The sequence below is a fragment of the Natator depressus genome, chromosome 9, assembly GCF_965152275.1.
Source record: "Natator depressus isolate rNatDep1 chromosome 9, rNatDep2.hap1, whole genome shotgun sequence".
NCBI classification, from domain to species: Eukaryota; Metazoa; Chordata; order Testudines; family Cheloniidae; genus Natator; species Natator depressus.
In genome coordinates, this window is record NC_134242.1 from 86,216,757 (window position 1) to 86,241,423 (window position 24,667).

At 39.7% G+C, this 24,667-nt stretch overlaps 1 protein-coding gene across 9 annotated transcripts in view; it reads left to right on the plus strand.

The window, feature by feature from the left end:
• TENM1 (teneurin transmembrane protein 1) overlaps window positions 1-24,667 on the plus strand; it is a 1,396,333-nt gene that overhangs the window by 1,015,067 nt on the left and 356,599 nt on the right. For all 9 annotated transcript variants that reach the window (XM_074962522.1, XM_074962525.1, XM_074962521.1 and 6 more), the window contains one exon: window positions 3,796-4,074. In XM_074962522.1, coding sequence (XP_074818623.1) covers window positions 3,858-4,074 — 217 coding nt within the window. In that variant the 5' untranslated portion in view covers window positions 3,796-3,857. The remainder of the gene's footprint in view (window positions 1-3,795; window positions 4,075-24,667) is intronic.

Below are 24,667 nucleotides of genomic sequence, written 5' to 3' on the forward strand. Positions count from 1 at the left end.
TGGGTAGGCAGTGCAGGATTTTTCCTGAGACCTGGTGTCTCTGCATTGCATTCCGGTTGGTTAGCCTTCTGCCTGAAGAATCATGATGCCATTGTGGATTCTCCTTGATCCTGTGTGGCATGGAGTGAAATCCATCGGTGTTTGAGGCCTAGGACCCTGGGACTTGGAGGGGAATATTGTGTGACAAGAGGCTGAACTTTGGCTCTCTCCAGACCCCACCTCCTGCTCCTATACCTTCATAGGAATGAAGGGGTGTCCATGTCTACCCATGGCAGAAAAGTCTACTGGAGTTCTAGGAAGGGAATGGAGCTGTCCCCCAAACCAGTTTTGACATTGTTTCTTCCCCTCTATTTAAAGAACAGAAAGGGGCAGTGTAGCTACCATCTTTCAGAAAATGCTTCATAGCGTTTTCATCTGTCTTTACATGTCTTTTCATATTTAAATGGGGAAAAATCCATGTCATTGCACAGATGGAAAATCATGTGTTCGCAGGACAGTGAAGCAGAAGTCATGAAAGAATAGTGAATATACAAACAATAGTACTGTATACGAAGTAAAATTTTTTGCAGTTAAAACTAAATATTGAAACCTTACGTTTTCTAATATTGCACCAGTTAAAGCTGTTAAACGCATATCTTTGCAGCACTCCGTTTTCATAATCAGTGATGAGTTTTTATTTTAAAAAAGTAAGATAGATAGATATATACTTGTAAAATGGGAGGGAGAAACACATTTCAGAAGTGACTCAGAGCAGTAGGTGTTCAAAACCTTGAATTTTACAGTATTGTATATAATCCCAAGTTTTTCAGTTGCTCGCAAAAGATTTGTGCAACCAGAATGCACCTTGTGCAGACCGCCTGCAAAATAGATCAGCCACAAGACTCTTTTTCCATAGGAACCTTTGTACATTTTTAAAAGGTTCAAGGGGCAGAGGGGGCAGTACTGGCTTTTGTAAGTCTCTTTGTGATTCAGCCTGGTATGCAATAGGTGAACACAGAAATGTAGGGGTTTTTACAAAAAACAAACACAAAACATATTAAATTAGGTGCATGGTTGGTTTTACAGCTTAATTGATCTAAATGTGAGATTTATATATACTAGTATACTTTGTTGCTTCTGTAGGCAGAGATGTACCCGCACATACCAGGGGTATCTTGCATTCCTTCATCACCCTTTATAAACTCCCTTTGCCACTCTCACATTCCCTTCTATTTCAAGGACATCCTGCAACCCCATACCTTTATGCTGGGTGCTCTGTGTGTCCTCCTATTCTCCCCATCCCTGCATGCCAGGGCTCTGTCCCTCATATTGACACCTCCATGACAAGGAGGCTTTCTCTCTGCATGCCCCATACTGTTGTCCCACCTTCTCTCCCCATGTGTGCGCCCCCATTCATCTTTCTCCCATGCACCACTTCCCCCAAGCCTCATACCCCCTTCCTCCTCTGACTAGGGCTCTGTATGTGCCCACTTTCATGCATGCCAGCAGTCTGTGTTGCCCCCTGTTCACCCTGGCATCCTGTGCTAGGGTCCTCATCTCCTTCCCTCCCCAGTGCCAGGGGCTCTATGTGCATCCCTGTTCCCCTTTCCCCCCCCCCACCATTTGTGTGTGTATATGTGTATATATACAAGGGCTGTCAAGCGATTAAAAAAATTAATCATGATTAATCGTGCTGTTAATAATAGAATACCATTTATTTAAATATTTTTGGATGTTTTCTACATTTTCAAATATATTGATTTCAATTACAACACAGAATACAAAGTGTACAGTGCTCACTTTATATTATTACTTTTATTTAAAATATTTGCACTGTAAAAAATAAAATAAATAGTCTTTTTCAATTCACCTAATACAAGTACCGTAGTGCAGTCTCTTTATCATGGAAGTTGAACTTACAAATATAGAATTATGTACAAAAAAAACTGCATTCAAAAATAAAACAATGTAAAACTTTAGAGCCTACAAGTCCACTCAGTCCTACTTCAGCCAATTGCTCAGACAAAACAAGTTTGGTTAAAATTTGCAGATAATGCTTCTTGTTTACAATGTCACCTGAAAGTGAGAACAGGCGTTTGCATGGCATTGTTGTAGCAGACGTCACAAGATATTTACGTGCCAGATGAGCTAAAGATTCGAATGTCCCTTCACGCTTCTATCACCATTCCAGAGGACATGCGTCCATGCTGATGATGGATTCTGCTCGATAATGGTCCAAAGCAGAGCGGACCAATGCATGTTCATTTTCATCATCTGCATCCGATGCCACCAGCAGAAGGTTGATTTTCTTTTTTGGTGGTTTGGATTCTGTAGTTTCCGCATCGGAGTGTTGCACTTTTAAGACTTCTGAAAGCATGCTCCACACCTCGTCCCTCTCAGATTTTGGAGGGCACTTCAGATTCTTAAACCTTGGGTGGAGTGCTGTAGCTATTTTTAGAAATCGCACATTGGTACCTTCTTTGCATTTTGTCAAATCTGCTATGAAAGTGTTCTTAAAACGAACAAAATGGGCCATCATCCGAGCCTACTATAACATGAAATATATGGCAGAATGCAGGTAAAACAGAAGGGGACATACAATTCTCCCCCAAGGAGTTCACTCACAAATTTAATTAATTCATTTTTTTTTTTTAACGAGCATCATCTGCATGGAAGCATGTCCTCTGGAATGGTGGCTGAAGCATGAAGGGGCATACGAATGTTTAGCATATCTGGCGCGTAAATACTTTGCAACGTCAGCTACAAAAGTGCCATGCAAACACCTGTTCTCACTTTCTCACATTAAAAATAAGAAGCAGGCAGCAGTATCTCCCATAAACATAAACAAACTTGTTTGTCTTAGTGATTGGCTGAACAAGAAGTAGGATCGAGTGGACGTGTAGCCTCTGAAGTTTTACATTGTTTTGTCTCTAAATGAACAAATTATTGGTCTGGGATCTGGTCTTGGAACTAACTGTTGCTGCTGTATGAATGCAGTGGTAAAGGATGTTCCACAATTCCCATTATTTCACCATATAATTTCCATTAACATTAATAGGTAAAAACTTCCATGAAAATGAGACTATAGGCCAAATTCACCAGTTTGTCAGGTGAAACTTCATTGCCATTAATGGTATTGGAAGTGCTTGAGCTAACAGTGACTGTTGCCTATCTCTCTAAAGGTTTCATTGCAGTACTTTCTGTATGGACTCATGTTGCTTTGAGCTAGAGATTTTTTTTTTTTTGAAAATTCGCATTATTTAAAAGGAAAATGTCATTTTTTCCTGAATTAATTATGATACAGTATTCTGAGACTGTCATAAGCTATCCATTTTAATTTTAAACATGCCTGATTGTTTTATAGTGTGTCAAATGTCTTACTAGTTGACTGGACATTTTAATTTATATAACCAAATACTGCCAGAGGAGTAGAACTCTTTGATTTCTTGATCTTAATGTTAAAAAATGTTATATTTGAGGACACACACAGATTTTTAGAGAAATAAATTCAATTATTATATCCAATAATTTCAAATAACATACTGGAAATTCAGGTTTTCTACCCAAATGGTATTATAAGATATCCGTGCATGAAGTACAAGACAACATTAGCACTCTGACTTACTTTACGTCATTTGGTTTAGGTTTTTCTTAAAGCTATTTTGAAAACTTGTGGGCCAGATTCTTATCTCAATCACATTTATGTAAATCCAGATAAATTTAATTGATTTTCTTTTGGCCTGAGAGTAACATCTGGCCCTGAATAGCTAATATTTATAATTTGTAATATCTGAGATGGAATTTTGTCTTTTCCAGGACCATTTCTTTAGGGAGTTCCTATTCCTTATTTTCATGACTCTGAGCATACTTAATCAGAAATGGAGCAGATGGACTGCAAACCCTACCAGCCACTGTCAAAAGTTAAGCACGAAATGGATCTAGCTTATACAAGTTCTTCAGATGAGAGTGAAGATGGGAGAAAACCAAGACAATCCTATGACTCCAGAGAAACTCTAAATGAATATAGCCAAGAACTAAGACTGAACTATAACAGCCATAGCAGAAAAAGAAAAGCTGATGACAAATCCACTCAAGGTACCTAACTGATTTTCATTTTCAATAATTATGAAAAGTATCCTACAAGGGCGTTTGTATGTCAGCATGTAAACTTATAATCCTATTACTTTCAAAGGCAGACAGTGATTGCCATTTAAAAGTCACCATTTGGCATCTATTACCATACTACAGTATCTGAGTTACTGCAATTATTTTCCTAAGTATTTTTCAGCTATCACCTTCCGAAAATACAGACTTACTATGCTGTGTCTCAGACCACAACTTGGCAACTGTTGATAAATGTTGTTGTTAGGTGGTGGCTACTCTTCTTACCAGAACTAACTGGGTAATAGTTACAACTCTTACGTATGCATATGGATTTGCTCCAGTACCAAATTAGCTTTGAGGCTGTAGGTTATCTGTCCATGTGTTTGGAAAGCTTACTGGTAAATTCAAGTGCAACAATCCTCTTAAACAAAATGTGTGTAATCCTACAAATAGCCAAGTCATTTACAAACTGAAGGAGAAATAATTTGTTGTAAGGACAAAAGCAAACAATTAACTGTTTTCTTTCTTTCTTGCTCTTTTTTTAAGCATAGATATAACTCAGGGAAGAACTTGTTCCTATCCTAGAAATCTTTTCAGCACATATACACAAATGGTGCATACAGCTACAAAGCAGCGGTGTTGGGGGAATACAAGGCTATAATTTATTATATATTTGAATACAGAACCTATTCAAATTATTCTGGCCAAGATTTCAGCCAACTATGTTTGACCTGCGAAGAATTACCTTGTCCTGCAAGAATTAAGTGGGTTTGCTTAACTAAGAAATTAGCCCATTTGATATGATTTGAGTTTATCCTCCCTAATGTTATATAGGTTTATTCCTCCGAGAATTGTGTCTTATAAGAAAATTCCACCAATAATCTTGTAGGATTAACTCCTTATGATTTCCTTGCTAGAAATGGTAACGTTTGTATGCATTTCTGCAGCAAGTCATCACACAGCAGATTGTCCTGCTCGCACATGTTCAGGATTGGCCTGTTAGGAATCAGGTTTATTATTTGCAAAAACTGATGTATTTCTTGAAGACTCATGGAGGCATTATGGCTTATTAAGAATGTGTTCTCCATGTTTTTCTTGCCTAGATTAATGTTCTTACTAGATATCGTAGGCGTCTGTCCTGTTTGTCTTATAAGCACCTAATTTTTTCTCCTTGAAATTCATACAGTCTTGTCCTGCTGCAAATTACCATAAGACCCCAAGCACATGCTTTACAACATCACTATTAAGGTTGGCCTGTTAGCACTTGCTTAATTGACATCCTAAATAGAGATGCTTTCCTGAAATGGAGTCTGTCAATATATTATTATTCAGTGCATATTGGTTCTTATGTAATACTTGTTAATACTTCTGGTATACCTGATAATATATGCTAGTATATTGAGTTGTCTGGATGGAGATAAAATTTTCTTGTCTTACTGGAAATCCTATAATAAAGTTTTCTCTTGTGAGAAATTTAATGCAACATAATTGTCCTAGTCAGTAATTGTATAGGTTTGTTCTGCCAAGAATTACACTGTATATGGGTTTTCAATGCCAGGAATTCATCCTCATATCTTTGTGCTGGCGTAAATCATATTGATTTGTTCTGCCATAAATTCAGCCCATATGTTTGACATGCCAGCTGTCATACAGATTTGAAATATGTAAGTGGTTGCGCAAAGAATTTGTTCAACGAACAAAAGTTAGGCTAAGGAGGCAGAGTTTGCATCTGGCTCCAGAGTTGGGTTAGATAAGCTTCTGTTGATTAAAATCTAACAAGCTTTCAAAAGGCCATATCTTTAATGGTAGAAGTGCTGTGAGATCTAGTGTTCTTAGGGATTTCTGCTTTCTTTGCTTGCATTCAAAGAAGAACAGAAAAAAAACAGGCCTCTTTTAAGTTATGAGTCTGACCTACTCCAAAGTCCTAAGAGTGTATTTGGAATTTGGAACCTATCAAATTTTTGCTGACATTCTGCATTAGGCATATCTTTAATTTTGCAGCTTTTATTTGTGAAATGTAATTTTTTTTTGGTAATTACTGTCAAAAGAGGATTGTGAATGTTGTTAGCTTATATTAGTGGAAACCTGGGAAGAAGATAATAATATCCTGCACTGATATATAGCACTATTTTCTGAGGATCTCAATGTACTTTACAAAAGTGGATAAGTATTATTATCTCTGTTTTATAAATAAGGAAACTGAGGCAAAGAGACTGTTAAGTAATATATTCATGGTCGCTTAGTGAGTTAATGGCAGAGCCAGAAGTAAAGCTCTTGTCTCTTGACTTTGTCTCCTGCTCCAACCATTAGCCAGCACTGAAGCAAAATGCAGCCTTGAAAAAGTGATGATTAGTGGATTAAAGTGGAGGTAAATTCAGAAGGCCTGTGAATTCCACCCATGTAATGTGTCTTAATAGATAAGGAAAAAGACACATCACAACAGTCATGAATAAAGCGATAATGATCCAAGTTAAAGAGATGGGGCAGAATTGGCTGGACACACTAGATGTATTGATGATTCCTGGTAGGATGCATCTTGATGATTCTGGCCTGGAAAAATTTTTCCTTGCAGGATATATAGTCTATGGATCTTATTCTCATTTCACTTATAACATTTTTATGGCAGCAAAACACCATTTTCTTCAAGGAGTTACTCTTTATTTACATGAATGTAAATAAGAGAGAACTCTAGTCCTACAGTTTTTGGAGATGCAAAGAAAGAAGCTGTATTCCTTTTAGACTGATGTATACTATTATGAAAAATACTAGTTTAGAGGAATGAATTCCAGACAGGACAAGCATCTGGGATTGAGTCACTGGAATGATGAATGTTATTGATCCTTAACAGGATGAACATATGGGGATAAATTTCTAGTTAGCCAAACTTTTATGTATTTCCTGGCAAGAGAAATATATTGAGCTTCATTATGGGCCAGGCAAACTGATATTATTCCCTAGTGCAGGAAGAAAAAGCAGCATATATTTGCTGGTAAATTTGTGTGGAAAAAATTAGCATAGCTAGCCATACTGGAAAACAAAGGTTTTAGAATGCGTCACAAAAGATTTGGCATTTTCTATTCCTAACCAGAGGGTCACATAAGATTTCTTATTTGTAGGACAAAAACTAGAGTATGAGATCACTAGCAGGGCAAATAAAATGAAGAAACTTGTATAAATTCCCTTTTGAACAGCTGAACTGGGCTAAATGTGTGTAATAAAGGCCTAATTCTTATTCAAGCAAAACCCCCATTGACCTCAGTAAGTGTTGCCAAAGTAAGGACTTTAGATTTTGACCCTCTAGTTTCCAGACCAGTTTTATTCTAAGCCCTAATTTTTGCCTGTTTCTGATTCTCTGTCAGAGTCTCACTATAGCAGTTTTATGACTGATATTCATTTAGAAGTGTTCTAATTCTACAATGCAATAGAATTTAGAGAGGAAACCTAGTTATGGAGAATGCAGTTTCAGTTACGCTTTGAGTTCAAATTTATACGTACCAAGAATGAAGATTTAAACATATGGAACTTGGATTTCATGTGACCAGTCAGAAATAGTTTTATTTATCTGCAAAGATATGAATATAAGGCATGCTGACAAGTCTTGGCAAGAAATCGTCATGTCAAGAAAATGTCATTGTGCCTTTTTGTCATCTGTAAACTGGAACTAGCTAGACTTACACAATGGACCAAATTCTGCTCTCATGCTGGTATAAATCCACAGTGAGTTCATTAAGGTCAATAGATTTTCTCCGTATTCTACTAGTGAGCATTTGGCCCACGTATAGTATGCACTGTTTGTTTCGAATGCTTTATTTCTCACTGTGCTTCTGAGGGACCTGTAAAAGTAAAGAGGCTAATTTTCAGTCAGCTTTTCCTCTAAATACATCACATACGTAACACTAGAATATATTCTCACTTACTTGAAATGTAAGGTTACAGCCCTAATTCATGAGCCTTATATCATCCTGTCCCACAGAAACTTGCATGGAAGACCGAAGAAGAAGAAAATAGTACAGTTGTAAAGTCTAGGCTTCCTGCTACATCATTTGGAGAGTGGGGTGGGAGGAGGTATTTTTTCATGCTTTGTGTGTATATAAAAAGATATTCTACACTTTCCACAGTATGCATCCGATGAAGTGAGCTGTAGCTCACGAAAGCTTATGCTCAAATAAATTGGTTAATCTCTAAGGTGCCACAAGTACTCCTTTTCTTTTTGCGAATACAGACTAACACGGCTGTTACTCTGAAACCTTTTAAGGAGTGTGTTGCTGCACAGTAGCTTTACTTCTTTTGGCTACCTGCTTGCACCTACCATCTAGCGCAATGGTTCTCAACCAGGGGTACATGTACCCTCGGGGGTATGCAGAGGTCTTCCGGTGGGTACATCAACCATTTAGATATTTGCCTAGTTTTACAACAGGCTACATAAAAAGCATTAGTGAAGTCAGTACAAACTAAAATTTCATAGACAATGACTTGTTTTTACTGCTCTATTTACTATATACTGAAATGTAGGTACGATATTTATATTCCGATTGATTTATTTTATAATTATATGGTAAAAATAAGAAAGTGAGCAACTGTTCAGTAATAGTGTGCTGTGACAATTTTGTATTTTTATGTCTGATTTTGTAAGCAAGTAGTTTAAGTGAGGTGAAACTTGGAGGTATGCAAGACAAATCGGACTCCTGAAAGGGGTACAGTAGTCTGGAAAGGTTGAGAGCCGCTGCTCTAATTTATGATGGACTTAATTCCTCCAACAGAAGTTCAATGTGATGAGTAGCTCCCTCCCTTATCTGAGAGTTTCTGGATCACTGTTTTCATACAGAGGGGAGTATCTGCAGACTCTGAAGAAGACAGATGATACCACTTAGGCTTGGTCTACACTACAGAGTTAGGTCAACATAAGGCAGTTTATGTCATCCTAACTATGTCAGTGTCTACATTACAGCCTTGTCTACACTAACAAGGTAAGTCGATCTAAGTTATGCTTATTAAGTTACATAAGTTACATAACTTAAGTTGACGTAGCTTAGATCAACTTACAGCGGTGTCTGCACTGTGCTAGGCTGACGGGAGACGCTCTCCCATCAACATAGCTTCCACGTCTCGTTGAGATGGAGTACTGAAATCGACAGGAGCGCATTCTCCCATGGACTTATTACGTCTTCACCAGACTTGCTAAATCGATTTAGCTCATAGAGAATACAAGCCCTAATTGCCCTACTTCACCAACATAATAACTCCATCTCCCCCAGGGTGACAGTTAGTTAGTTGACAGTGTCTGTATAGACATTGTGTTACTTACATCTGCTGTTGGCTGTCATTCTTGTCCACTGGAGCCTTGAAATGGACAAGAAAGCTGACTACTGGCTCCCCAGCCAGGCTGTTGCGGGGTCTTGTCTCTAAGCTGGGCTGCCACCCAGGGTCTTGGATTAGGCTGCCATCGAGGCTCTCCGCCCCCCACTAGCAGCATGGCAGCTGACCAGACTCTGGGCTTGGATCTTCCTGCTGGAGGCGATAACTTCCTGGACAGCTTCCCCCCAGCTCCTGTTGGGGATGGGGAGGCGAGAAGCCCCAGGCTGCTGCCTGCCTCCACTCCCGGTGGGGAACAGGGAAAAAAAAGCCCCCCACTCCCAGTGGGGAACAGGGAGGTGAGAAGCCCCGGAGGACAGCGGGGCTCCCGGTGGGGAGCTGTGCAGAACTGAGTGTCCTGGCACTCAGCTGCCCACGCTTCCCCTCTTCAGTTGGTGGAAGCGCTCCTGGTGAGGATGTGTACCACCAACAGAAGGAAGCTAGTGTCGACTTAAGATTGTAGTATAGACATGACAAGATTTGGCTAATAATTGTGCAGTTTTCATTCCTTCTATGTGTAAAAATTGTGGTAGGGAAACTTGTAGGTTTTTTTGTGTCTTGATTTTAAAAAATGTTTTAGCAATGCTTTTCTTCACCAGAATGAAAATAAGAAAATAAGGAATAAATAGACCTTTCTTTCCCCCCGAGCCTGAAATTGGTTCTTACTTTCTAGGATCACAGCATCCCACAAGGGTTTCATAAAATATCTATCAGCAATTCTGTCATGCTGCACTTTTAATGATACCTATAAACTCACTAAAATTGCCAGTTACTTATCAGAAATACTATACCCTCCTTTATAAGTATTGTTTTAATCAAACAAGGGAGTATACAAGGGAAACAATAAAACCCAGGAAAATCCACAAGACATATGAGCACATTTAAGTCATTTAACAAAGTATCACTGATCACAGTGCATTTTCCATCCTGTGCTAATAAATCAAACAGAAGGCATAAAACATATGTTCTGCCTCCCAAATAAATAAAGAATAACATAAACCCAGTTTGCAGTGTGCTAATGTAAAAGGAAATCTAATTTCCATTCTCTTCTCAGATGCACTAATTTTTGGCAGAATAAAAATGTCAGAAAGCATACCAGTCAAAAACAGAGTGACAGAGTAACCTAGTCTCAGTCACCAATTTCAGTGTATATCAGTTCTTCCAGGAACACTCAACCAACTTCAAAAGTCTCTTCAACAATCTTAGGATCTGATGGTTTTCCAGCCGCCCTAGTAAGTGACACATCTTGGTTTAGAATTCTGTTTTTCAGAGTATGCCAATGATCTCAGAAAATCTATAACATGCCATTACTAAACAAGTAGAGGCGCAGCCTCTCTGACACTTCTAAGTGCTTTGGGAAGATCTATCAGAAATGGATGCAGAAGTCTGAACTAATGACAAGGAAGAATATTGAAAAAATGACTGGAATATAGTATGTAGGACATAGAATGAAGTAAACAACTATGCAATTGTCCCTGAGGCCAACTTCTTATACATATATTCTTGCTAATTGCCTTTTCTGTCAGTTCTTTTGACAAAAGAAGAGAGCTGTCTTATTTTCTGGAATTGGGAATAAAATCAAATTTGCTTTTCTTCTTGTTTCACCAGACACTGTTGGAGCCAGATAACCTTTCTCCCTGAGTCCCTGTTTCTTGATCATATATTTTGTACCCCCCAAATACAGAAATATCAGGAACCAGCTCTGCCAGAAAAAGACATTACCTGAATTAAATATAGTTCTACGGCATGGTGGGTATATCATAGGTCAGTTAGAGATTACATTTCATATTAAGATTCAAATGCTTCAGAACTTAAAAGTGGAGATTTATTTGAAGTAAATCACACACATTAATTAAAATCCCAGGATCTGATTTTCAGAGACGCTCCATTCTTTGTAGCTCCTGTAAACTTTGGTTTCAACTGCAAGTGCTCAGCAAATCCGTTTCCCATTGTCTGTGTGATTTATTAAAAATGCTTTGCAAGTCAGTGGAAGCACCTTAGCAAACCAAAAGAAAGGGATGGAAGGAGTATGACTGAAGAATTTATGCCAATTGTTCAACATCTTAGTATTGACTTTTTTTCTGGAATTCAATGATGTGATGGGGGTGAATAGCAAAGACGGCTGCTACAATCAATTAATGCTGTTAGGAATTTGCTCAGTTGTAAGATTAGTGAGTCAAATAACATTGGTATATATTGTTGTGAGCTGCAAACCTGAGCCGCTTACATTAGAGTATAGCTACATTCTCTGTATGCGTCATTCTCTACATTACGGTATCCAAATGACTTATGTACAGTAGCTAGCTAGTCAGATGTCTTGAGTTAAACTTTGTCTTTAAGAACATGCTGTTAAATATTTCCCGCTCTATTTAAGATTTTCATACCTGTATCCTTTAGAGAAATGGCAGGTTCCATAAGTTCTCTCTGAAGATGAAATCAAAGTTCACTTAAAGTTTGAGACTGAAAAAAAAGTAGGTGAAAATATAAATAGTTTTGTGAAAGTCACCAGTACACAATGTAAGCAATAATTAAAATGGTAATATGAACAATGTAGCTAGTGGATCATGGAAAGCTGTGGAGAAGAATTCCCTTTTTATGTGAAAGAAGATACATAAGATAATGTTGTCCCTACCCATTGCAAAGAGTAGTGACAACATATATGCAGGAACTAGGAACAATCCCAATTCCTTAGCTCAAGGGAGTAAAAAATATTGCTGTCTACTTGCACCCTTGAGAGTGAAGAGAAGGCAGGGTCATGCTGCTGATTCCTCCCTCCCCTAACCCATCACTTGCATATTAGACTACAGAGTTATCTTGGCAAACTGGGATAATGCAGCATTTGTACCCCCCCATGTGCTGGGGAGCAATTATTGTGCCTCCTAAAGCACATTCTTTCCCAGAGCTCTCCTTGGGGCAGACTAAGAACTCCACACCTCCAGCCACATGTGCTATTGGCTGAATGGTTTAATGTGGACCTTGATAAATGGCTTTAGTAGAATTGTTCTCTTTATCAAAAGGACCTGGTCCTATGGCCTGCTTCAGTTTCTTCATACTGTTCCAACAACTCCCATGGGGCCAGAAAGCTGACTTAAACAGCCAGCTGTGAAATCTCGGTGTGAGAGAGTTCCTAGGTGGCATGAAGTCAGCCATACCTTCACAGCCTCCATAGCTTAGAGGGTGAGCTGGGGATGGGAGGAAATGTGGGCAGAACACCTTGTGCTCCAAAGACTATATAAAGGAATGGTGCATAGAAAGAAAAGGAGAATCTCTGTCATATCCTAGCATCAGGGCCAAGTTCCTGGATTCCAGGAAGATGGGGTACTCTTACAAAATATAATCTACATGCTGATTTATGTTTCATGTAATATTAAAATACAGTCAAATCATACAAAACAATTACTTCTTGCTAAAGTCCTTTAAAGCAAATCAACTTCATGCACTTAATACAAGGGGAATATTAAAGAGAAAAACTGACAATGGCTATCGAATAAGCAAAATAAATACAGGCATGCACATTTCATAATAAAGAAGTTCTTATAACTTATTTTTCAAGCATTAAAGTTGCTGAAGTTCTTAGGTTGCTGCACAACAACAGAATAAAACAAACAGCTTCACAAAACTAAGAAGGGCCAATCTAAGGTCATTCCACTACCTTGTAGGATGTATATCTAATCACGACGAGTTAGGTATAATGTGATCACAATCGCTCAAGCTAGTGAACAAACATGTTGCTGCATTTTGAACGATCTGCAGTAGAAGTGTCTTGCTGTAGGGAATAAACGTAATCAAACCTCATTCTTTCAAAAGCACGTACTGCTGTTGAAAGGTCATGATGAAATAAAAAAGGGATGCAGCCCTTAAAACATGAGATACAAGAATTCGACGATGTACCCCATGTCCCTGTAGGCACAGATGTAACACACAGGCATCTGTGTCTTGACATCTAATCTAAGCTTAGACACATACAGTATCAATGGGACTATGGCAGTTGATACTATGGCAGTATCAATGGGACCAGGGCTATGCTGACCATCATGTGACCAAAGACTTCTAGGCTGCTTTGAAAGACTTTTATGGTCTTATACATACCATTACTGTACCTTTGAAGAGTGTGGACAGCCTAACACTTATCACTGACAAAGGAGAAATCCTTTGGAGCATTTCAGTTACCTTTAGAACGCACTTCCAACATCACAGACAAGGCCTTAATAAGAGTAGTGGATCAGCCAACACCGTAATTACAGCATTAGTGCAGTCCTGCTCCTTGACAAAGTCAGCGCTGAGAATCAGTGCCGGGAAGCACTGCAGAGTTTCTGGATCTGATGGTATTCCTGCAGAAATGTTCAAGTTTGGAGGTGAAATCCTGCTAAGGGAACAGCATGGCCTATTTTTAGCACAGTATATGGAGAACTGAAGACATATCACAAGACTTCAAAAACACCACCATTGTCACTGTCTGGCTATGGTAATTGTGGTGGTATTTCATTACTCTCCCTCACCAGAAGGGTTCTGACTAAAGTACTCTCTGATTGTTTGGTATGCAACATTGTTAATTGCATGCTACTGGAGTCATAATGCGGTTTTAGGCTAACACAAGGAACAGCAGAATCATATTTGTAGCCCATCAGATGCAGGAGAAATGCAGAGAATAGAAACACAACCTTTACACACTGTCTTTATTGACCTGGCTAAAGCATATGACATGCTCAGTAGAACAGGCTTTGGCAATTATTGTGTAAGTTTGGTTGTCCAGAAAAATTCACCAACATTCTGAGGCTATTTCGCAGTGGAATGCTTGAATGAGTTTGCGTACATGGTGTTCTGTCTGACCAATTTCCTATTACTAATGACATTAAGCAGGGCTGCGTAATTGGTCCACTTGTTTACTCTTCTATGCAGCATTGCTTGATGATGCTACAAGAGACCTGAATGCTGGTATCTGGATACGTTTCCGGTCCTCTGGAAAATTATTTTATGTGAACAGGCTGCCATCTTCCACAATGGTCTTTGAGGCAATTTCATGAACTGCTGTTGGCCAGTGATGGTGCTCTAGAGGAACATGCTCTAGAAGATATACAGTTGATTAAAGACAGATTCACAGAGTCTGCAGAAATGTGTAGGCTGACAATCTGAAAAAGATAGCAGTCATATATCAACCTGCACAAGGGAAACCCTACACAAAAGCAAAAGTCACCATCAGAAACACACAGCTAACTGCTGCTACAGACTTATCTTGGTAGTATTTTGTCGAATGATGTTTCTTTAGACAAGAAGCTCACAAGTGGTGTCAACAAAATGAGTTCATCATTTGCTGTAATATCAAACAGAGTTTGGCAACAACATGGTATTAAGCTTCAAACCAAGTTAAAAGTCTATAAAGCAGTTGTGCTGTCCAACTTGTTGTATTGGTGAGAGAGCTGAACCTGCTATAAGCATCACATTAAGCTTCTACATAAGTTCCATTTATGACATCTACGTGCCATGTTCTGTATCTAATGGAAAGATAAAAAGTTACCAATAATTGACTGTATCAGTCACACCATAGGGCAGGGTTCTCAAACTGGGGGTCAGGAGGTTATTACATGGGGGGTCGCAAGCTGTCAGCCTGCAACCCAAGCCCTGCTTTGCCTCCAGCATTTATTTTGGTGTTAAACATATAAAAAAGTGTTTTTAATTTTTAAGGGGGATGGGTCACACTCAGAAGCTTGCTATATGAAAGGTACAAAAGATTGAGTACCACTGCCATAGGGATTGATGCCATCCTTATTGCATCACAGTTAGGGTGGGCTGGTCATGTGTTGAGACTGGGTGACACCAGAATGTCAAAGCAGTTGCTGTATGGTGAACTGAAAGTGGGCAACAGCATACAAGGTGGCCACAAGAAATTTGTGAAGGACACACTGAAGCATAATGTGAAACAGTGCAACATTGACATTGACAGGTGGGAGTTGTCAGCAACAGATAGATCACTCTGGCAAGCAGTAGTCAACGATGAGGTTACTTAGTTCGAGATTCACTGCTGTATTGATTTTGAGGCACAGAGGCTGAGTCATAAACAGCAGCTGACTCAGCAAGCACAGATTGTAATCATAGAATTGTAGGACTAGAAGGGACCTCAAGAAGTCATCTAGTCTAGTCCCCTGCACTCATGGCAGGAATATGTATTATCTAGACCATCCCTGACAGGTGTTTGTCTAACCTGCTCTTAAAATTCTCCAATGATGGAGATTCCACAACCTCCCTGGGCAATTTAATCAAGTGCATAACCACCCTGACAGGAAGGTTTTCCTAATGTCCAACCTAAACTGTCCTTGCTGCAATTTAAGCCCATTCCTGCTTGGCCTATTCTCAGAGGTTAAGCAGAACAATTTTTCTTCTTCCTCCTTGTAACAACCTTTTTTATGTACTTGAAAACTGTTATCATGTTTCCCCTCGGTGTTTCCCCTCACGAAAGCTTATGCTCAAATAAATTTGTTAGTCTCTAAGGTGCCACAAGTACTCCTTTTCTTTTTTCAAATGATTAAATTTTATAGTAAGATCTTAACCATAGATACTTTTCAGAATAGCATAATTTAACTAAAAATACCAAAGAATTGGATTTCTCAGTCATTTCTTAGGATTCAGTGCAAATTCAGATAATTGTAATGATCAATCATTTACTGGTGTGTTAATTTCTTAATGCATTCAATTAATCAGCAGCAGGTTTTTTCGAATTCTAAAGTGGGGAAACTTAATTCTCTTTTTATGGATTAATTGTAGAAATTTACTTTTGGCATTTGACAAATGGACTTGTATAGCTTGTTTCTGTAATATTCAAGATATGCGTAAGTAATAAAAGTAAACAATTCATACTAAGTGGAAACATAATGAACTGTTATACAAAAGAAGTGGCCTCCTTTTGCAAATGTCTTGGTAGTCTATAAAATGTACAAGCGATTCTTTAGAGCTTATATGATGATCAAAATAGACTTGACGTGTACTTTAAACATTTAGAAAGAATTAGATGCTGGAAATGCACAACTTTTTTTCCCCTTCAAAGACATACATGTAGTTAACAAAACTGACTAGTTAGGCCTCTTTCTTTTCTCTGTGATTCAGAGAAACAACCTCATGACACTTTGTATGTAAAGGACCCAGCCCTGCTCCCATTTTGTTGAAGTCAATGGCACTTTGTTATAGATCTCCTTTTCATGCTCTGGAATATAGTCTCTTCTTGTACATACTCTTAACTGTCATCAGTATTAGCGAAAGAAAGAGACCCATAATTATTGAAATAGTTTTTCATAGGCAAGCATAGAATCATGTATTATTTTTATACAGTTTAGTTCTGCTAGTATCAGGAATTAATTGTAAAATCTAGGCAGTGTAATTTATAAAATATTATTACAACCATTTTTGTCTTGATTGGTCTGTAAAGCTGGAGTCCTGTGATTACCATGAGATAAAGGGAGAGAAATATTGCCTAAAAATAGCTTTCTCCATGGATGATTGTCACTTTGATTTTAAGTTCCAGTATTGTAGGAATGGAAGGTACTGGGTCATGGCGCCTCTGGTCAGCACTGCCAACCAGTCCGTCAAAAGTCCTGTCAGCGGTGCTGCCCGGCTAAGGCAGGCTAGTCCCTATCTGTTCTGACACCACGCTGCGCCCTGGAAGTAGCCAGCAGCAGACCGGCTCCTAGGCGAGGTGTGGGGGGCACAGGGCTCCGTGGGCTGCCCCCACCCCGAGCACTGGCTCCGCACTCCCATTGGCCAGGAACCAGCCAATGGGAACTGGGGGGCAGTGCCTGCAGGCGAGAACCGTGTGGAGACACTTATGCACCTGCACCTAGGAGCCGGAGCTACTGCTGGCTGTTTCTGGGGCACAGCGCAGTCCATAGTGCCAGGACAGGCAGGAAGCCTACCTCTGCACCCCTGCTGTGCCGCTGACCGGGAGCCACCTGAGGTAAGCCCGCACCCCAACCCCGTGCCCCAATCCCCTGCCACAGCCCTGAGCCCCCCAAACCCGGAGCCCCTTCCTGCACCCCAAATGCCTCATCCTCTGCTCCACCCTAGAGCCTGCACCCAGAACCCTGATGCCCTCCCGTACCCCTGCCCCAGCCCTGAGCCCCTCCCACATTCCAAACCCGTCATCCCCAGCTCCATTGGGTCACCGGTATCAACAATTTTTTCAACTGGGTCACCAGAAAAAATGTTTGGAAACCACTGTTGTAGGCAATACCAGGGCTAATGAGCAAGGACATTGAATCCTCTTTGAAAGCTAGAAATCTCCCCTTTCCAGTGTTAAAAAGCTCCTATTTCTAGCCCTTTTGACATGATGTATGACATCGGATATTTAAAACTGTCACGAGTGGTAGAATTAATCTTAATCTAACTCCAGGGCAAAGTGGAGGGAAGATAGCAAAAGGACAAGGCATTTTCTCCATTTTTTTTCTGCATTTTCTTCTTTCAGTGTCTGTTCCCCCTTCAATCTCTCCCTTCTTCTCACTTATCTTTCCCATCAATTCTTTCCTTCCTTTTCTTTACTGTAACTCAAACCATCCTTTCACTCCACATCACCTCAAATTACTGGCAAAGGAAAAAAATGACAAAGCAGAAGAGTAAAATGATTGATTGTTTAGTATAAAAGTTTCTTTGTTCAACTTGAATATGTTGAAAGGTACATAATGTTTAGTATCAGAACAAATACTTGCTTAGGAAATTTGAGCCTTAGGTTCTAGCAGAATTGTCCACTTATGAAACTAGCTGTGGGAACAATTCTCAGTGATCTTGTGCATGATCTGTGATTTCTAGCTGCTTCAGGCTTCAGGGTCATAGCACTGAAAACCTGTTGTCCAAAAGTTAGTTCTTTGTTAAGTTTTTGGCCTGGCAGAAGAAGTAGGTATATTAGGATGGCAATGTGTAACGGGGTACATTCACTTCTTGTGAGCACCCCCTTGGCCTGCACACACTCGCACTCTCTCTCTCTCTCTAACAGTCCCTCCTCTGGGATAGAGCAGCGCCCCAGGGCTCCCTCCCGAAGACCACGTCTTCCCCTTCTTTGGGCTTCCTGGCTACAGCTCTCCAGCTGGGCCACTATAGTTCAGTTCTCCCCTCTGGGGTGCCTCACTGTTCAGGCCACTTCCCCAGTGGCCAATGAGAGTTGTGGGGGATGCCCACTACTCCAGGTCTCAGCCCAGGGACCCTGTATATAGCAGCTATTGGCTGTGTCCCTTTATCTAAGTCACACTGCTGCTCTAATTCCCTGGGCCACTTCCCCATAGCCCTGTGTCATCTTCAGTCGTACCTCAGGACCTTGTCCTGATGGAGTCCCCGCAACCAGCTCAGGGCTGCTTCTTGCTCTCCCTGGCTTCTGGCAGCACTACCTCCTCTGAGGTCCTGTAGCTCTGTCAGCCAGCCACATTCCTACAGTTCCAGCAAAAAACTGAACTCCCTTTGGCCTGCAGCTCTTCTTATACTAGACTGCTGGGCCCTGATTGTCTGTGTCCCTCACAGCCACTCTGGGCAGCTTGGAGGACCCTCTCCACTGCCTTTTTTTGGGTTGGGGTGTGGCAGGCCTCCAGCAGGGGGCGTGAGAAGGTCTGGTATATGCCATCAGACAATGATATGAACATTTTGCATTTATTAGTTACCTCTGTTTGTACTGAAAGTAGCATTTGTGAGGTTTTGTATTGTGTGTTGCTGTGTGCTTTGACTGAGTAACTGAGACTACAGGTGCGTGCATCTTATATACTGTAGAAGCGTACACTTGTAGAAGTGACAAGGTGAGTGACGTAATGTTTTTTATTGGACCAACTTGTGTTGGTGAAAGAGACCAGCTTTCAAGCTGCACAGTCTTTTTCAGGTTAGGTAGGACTGTAAGAGTCATAGGGTTTCATTCTTCTATCACTTACACTAGTTTTACACTTGTGATTTTCCTGATTTCAACAGAGTTACTTCTGATTTACACCAGTATAAGTAAGAGGAGGATCATGATTACTTGGAACATTTCTTCACATATAATAAGGGTAACAGGAAACATAACACAGCTTGTACCAAGAATTTGCAGAGTGTAGAAGTGTATTGAAACCATACTATTGGAGCTTTTGAAAGGAAAGAGTTTTTTTACAGTGATTATCTAAGGATCAGTCCTGCTTTCAAATATAGGGGCACAACTCCCACTGATATCAATGAGATTGTGCCTCTGTATGTAAGGTTGGAGTATGTTTGAATTTTGAATAGTGAGTACTGAATATTCACATCAAACTGTTTGCAGTCAATCCTTAGAGTAAAAATATTTGAGGAAAAAATTCAAATACATTTGAATAATGAATAATTTCAGTGAAATTATGGCCTGCTCACTGATATTCCATGAACAAAAAAAGAAGCTATGTTCAACAGATGAAATGTGTATTATGAATTATTTATTCAGCTTTGTATTTAGTTTGTGGGCCTGATTCCCAAGGACCTCCATGATGTGAGTTTAAAAATGTCCTCTTGGTTGTTTGTTTTTTAAATTGTGGTACCATTATTAGAGGTTGGCTTTCTTCCCATAAATGGTACACACAGAAAATCAATAATAGTTTTGGTCAACTGGCTTGGACTACCTGGATATTCAAAGTGACTCCAAGGGTCCAGCATAGATGGTGATTTATTGTGCATGCAACATTTAATGAAAGGTGAATGTTATAGGTCTGCAGTTTGGGGCCACCATAGCTTTACATGACAGTTTTGAAAGGAAACATGTACAGAGTGTTTCTTTCTTCTTTCATTCCCATTCTATACTTTTTTCCCATGTTAGGCTCCGTCGCTCAAGTCTATTTCATTACTCCACACTGGCGCTCTTGTTCTTGTCTGGTCGTGAAGAGTAGGGGTCTCCTAGGTATTTTCATTTGCTTTCTGTATTATTCCTTTAAAAATGCAAGAAGAAGCCTTCTTACACAGATAAGTGTCTCCTTTTTCTAGACTTTTGTAGTTCAATAGTTTTCCAGAAAAGAAATATATTCAAGGACAAATATTCCTCAGGTTTCTGTTTACATTGTATAAATCAATATTGTATGTAGAAAATGTCACTTTAGTTTTACCTCTTATCTGCAAAAATCTGAAAACTGAAGGAGGAACAGTCATTTACTAAATGATGGTCCAACTCCAGATGGTGTTGCACCTATAAAGAGGGACAGGTGAACTGACGCAACTGCTTTCCTGTTTGTCTTACCATCACTCCAATTGTGCTCTCCACTTGCTTAATGTCACTGCTATTATTATGGAGCCTAGCCTGACCCCTCTGTGCTGTTGCTGCTGGAACATAAGTGTCACTCCATCAGCAACCTCTTCTGTGTTTTATGCTCTGGTACCCAGTCCCTAGGTACCAAGACAGTAGGGCATGATAGCATTACGTCAATTCTGCGCTTTATCCCTCTATAGGGTGACCTTTCAGACATTACGTCTGATGATTTTCTTTTCAACATATTAACCTGAGAGTGGGGGATCCCAGCTTGTGCTATGTGGTATCGTTGCTAGTTATTCCTGGAAGGAGTGATAGGTTATGTAAATTGTTGGTTAAATCAATGTCTGAGGGTTCTTTCCTTGTGGCATGAGGGTTTGGTCTATTAGAATGCCCAGTCTCATTATACCAGATTTAATGATAGTTAAATACAGCACCTTGCATGCAGGTGAAGGGCTGGTTAAGCCTACTACAGTACACAAATGGTCTGTATGATTGTGGGGGAAGTCAGTGGCATTATGGGTCCACCATCACCTCCCTGCCTTCCAAACAACTCCAAGAACCTTATACCTTTGAAAATTCTATCAACGTCATTAAACAAGACATACCCAAAGAGGCAACAACTTTAAATGTTCACTTTAATCTGTCCTTACTGACTTCTGCCGTTTGCTGATGGTGCAGCCTTCTGACTAGCTGAGTTGAGTAACTAGGGCTATACCTTTTTTCATGCATTGGCCATAAATAGTTTTCCCTTTCCCATGTTTATATGTTTGCACTCTGATTTAGGTGATATTTTTGGTCAGTTGAATGCTTAGTCTTGTATATAGTTCTATTTGACTCTTCAAATTTGTGAAGCATTTTAAAGTTTTTCAGGGGATTGTGTGGATTAAAAAAACAGTAAAAATCTTTTCACATCATCTGTAGTAATGGGATTGCTTTGGCTTGTTGGTTGAATGAAATAATGTTGCTAACAAACACAAGTATGCATATCTTGGTATAATTTTATGACTGCTTCAGAGGAATTTTGGGGAGTAAAATGTTTTTCAATTTTAATGCATAATAAATCCCACAAAAGATAAAAAGGAGAGTAAATTATGTTCTTTTTAACAAATAATATATTATCAAAATTAACAAAAGTTGTAAATAAAAAGAAACTGCAACAGCAATAGTATTGATAAAAGGACATCAGTCACATATGAAAAGACCAAAAATTCAATAAAAAATAATCTACCTTTTGTGTTAGAAGTGTTTTGTATGTTTGGTAACATTTATAGCAACGTTTATAACATTTCATAATTACATAGTATTGTTCTTTTTAAAAATTACCCTGAAAACCAGCTTCACAAATTTGTCAGATATAACTCTAGAAGTCTAGTCAAGCAGACTAATGAAATAAACTTTGTCTCCTTTTATACAGCAAACTTTCTACTGTCTCTCTCTTAGAAATGGTTATTAGACTTTACCAAAATGTTGCTTTTCATCATTGGTGGTATTATTAATTTCAATTTGAGGTAAAGCTGGAACACTCTGGGAAATGCTTTTCTGAGCTTGCTTATCATGAAAATGTATAAATGAGAGCTTGCACTCCAAACAAATCAGACTTATTGACATATCAGACTTACTTTGCGTGATGAGAGAGTTGTTTATAATATTCTCTCTTACAGTTCACAGTTCTCCTTTTTCAGTATTTTCCAATATAGGAATCCAGCTTTTCTCTCTTATTCAAGCAACGTGACCACCCATTCTTCTTGGAGTTTGAAATTCCATCAGTTGTAGGAGATGCTGGAGGTCTCTCCCTTTAGTAATTTAGGGCTCAGTCTTGTAAAGTGTTCAGCTCTCTGGCCTGATCCAGTAAAAGCATTTAATCCCATTCTTAAGTGCTTTGCTTAATCAGACCTGAATGCTCAGCATTTTACAGGATTGAGCCTTCAGGCTGGTCTAACTCCCATCTAAGTCAGTGGAAGTCTTGCTATTACTTTAAAGAGAATTCATGCAGGCCCTTAAAAACAAATATTTTGTGACCTCATAGCCATATCTGGATTTGCTGCTTGAATCCTCTGCCAGCATCTCTGTTCAGCTGCTCTGTTTACTTCCCATCTGCTTTGTCACCCCTGTATCTAATATCAGACACTGTAGGAGAAGAGGCACCTCAGGAATTGTTGAAGCAGCTGGTAGAGGAATGAAATGCCAGATATTAGATACTGTGAAAAAAGGCAAAATCCACAGGTGACTTGTGCTCTATGTGGAAACTGCTTCACGTGAACACTCTGAACTCGGCAGGTTTGCACAAAACAAATTCAATAGGGCGAAAAAACAGAAATGAGCTTTGAGGTCTATTTTAAACATAAAACTGTCCTTTAGATAGAAAAATCTTTGATAAAAGGATATTTAAACAGCTACTTCTAAAATGGTTGCTAGTTTGAAAACAATTCATTACCTAATTGTATATCAACTTGTATCTATTTGGTTGTTGCTATCTGATTTCTGTATAATAGTTAAAACTGAAAAAAATAAGAGCCAAATCCTGCAGACCTCATCACTTAAACCCTTCAAAGACTGTGGGGTTTGGCACTAAAGAAATATTGTGGGTACTTGTTAGATCAAGGTTGTTTTCAGGATTTATTGTTACTCTTTTTTAAATAAAATGTAAGATATTCCAACAATATATGAAGTATTTGCTGCTACAGTGATTCACAAGCAAACTAATATAAGGATAGTGCCATGTGTGTTTTTGCAGCAGAAATACTAAAAGAATTCAAACACAATTATTAGTCCAATTCTGCAACAGTCACTTGTCGCTAATAATCCTGTTCTACTGGGACTTCTGCTGTGAGTAAGAATGAATCAAGTAAGTAAGTATTGCAGGATTGGGCCCTGTATTTTCCTGCTCCCCCTTCCTAAAACTCCTATTTATGTATTTTATAGTTAGAGATACAAAAAGTGAACCTGCCGACTTATCCTTCTGTCTTCTGGTGGAGAGTGGCTTTAATATCTGTACTGATGACTACATGGACTCTTTTAACAGTGTTTGTAGTGTCTTTGAATCTAGTTTAGTATGTACTTGCTCACACTCTTATTAAAGGTCATACTTTGGATCTGGCATTTCCCTGGGGCCTTTTGGAGTTATGAGTGCTCTTTCTTCTGTGTTTCTTTTCTGATCACTTTTTAATTACATTTAGAATTCCGTTTATGTCACTGTCTCCTTCACCTCAATTAGTTCACTTCCTACTCTGTGAATTTTTTATAAGGTGGGACAAAATACTGCAAGTGATACACAATTCAAGTTCTTATCTGCTCGAGCCAGACTTTTCTGCAGGTATGGAAGAGTTTCCAGGGTTAGTATAGGCTAATTTGTTACTGAGCTCTGTTACCTTTTTGATTGATTTATTTTCTTTGGGTTAGAGTACTCTCTGCTGCTGTGGAGGCTCAGAACTTGATTCTTGCAAGTATCATTGATCAGACAGTTCCTTGGCAGAACCAGGAATTATGGCAAGTTCACAAGTCTCCGAGGTGCACAGCTGAACATTGGGACATAAGAGCAGAAAGTAAAGGATGAAGCAATAATGGAAGGCCACTAGGCTGCACGTTTTCTCTCCTACCTCAAAATCCCATGCTACTCAGTATCAGAAACTTTTAAATGATATATGGGTACCCACTAATACAGAGGTGGGATGTGGCCCGCAGGATTTTTTGGCCTGGCCCCCTGAGCTCCTGGCCTGGGAGGCTAGCCCCTGGCCTCACCCGCACAGCCTCAGCTCACTGCGCCGCCAGCACAATGCTCTGGGCGGGTGGGGGGGGACTGCAGAGCCCGGCCTGACCCAGTGCTCTGTGCTGCGTGGCGGCGCGGCTGTAGCACCGCCAGCCACCAGTGCTCCAGGCAGCGCGGTGAGGGAGCAGGGTGGGTTGGATAGAGGGCAGGAGAGTTCAAGATGGTGGTCAGAGCACGGGGAATAGGGGGTTGAATGGGGGCAGGGTTCCCGGGGGGGCAGTCAGGAATGAGAGGAGGGGTTGGATGGGGCGGTGGGGGGCAGT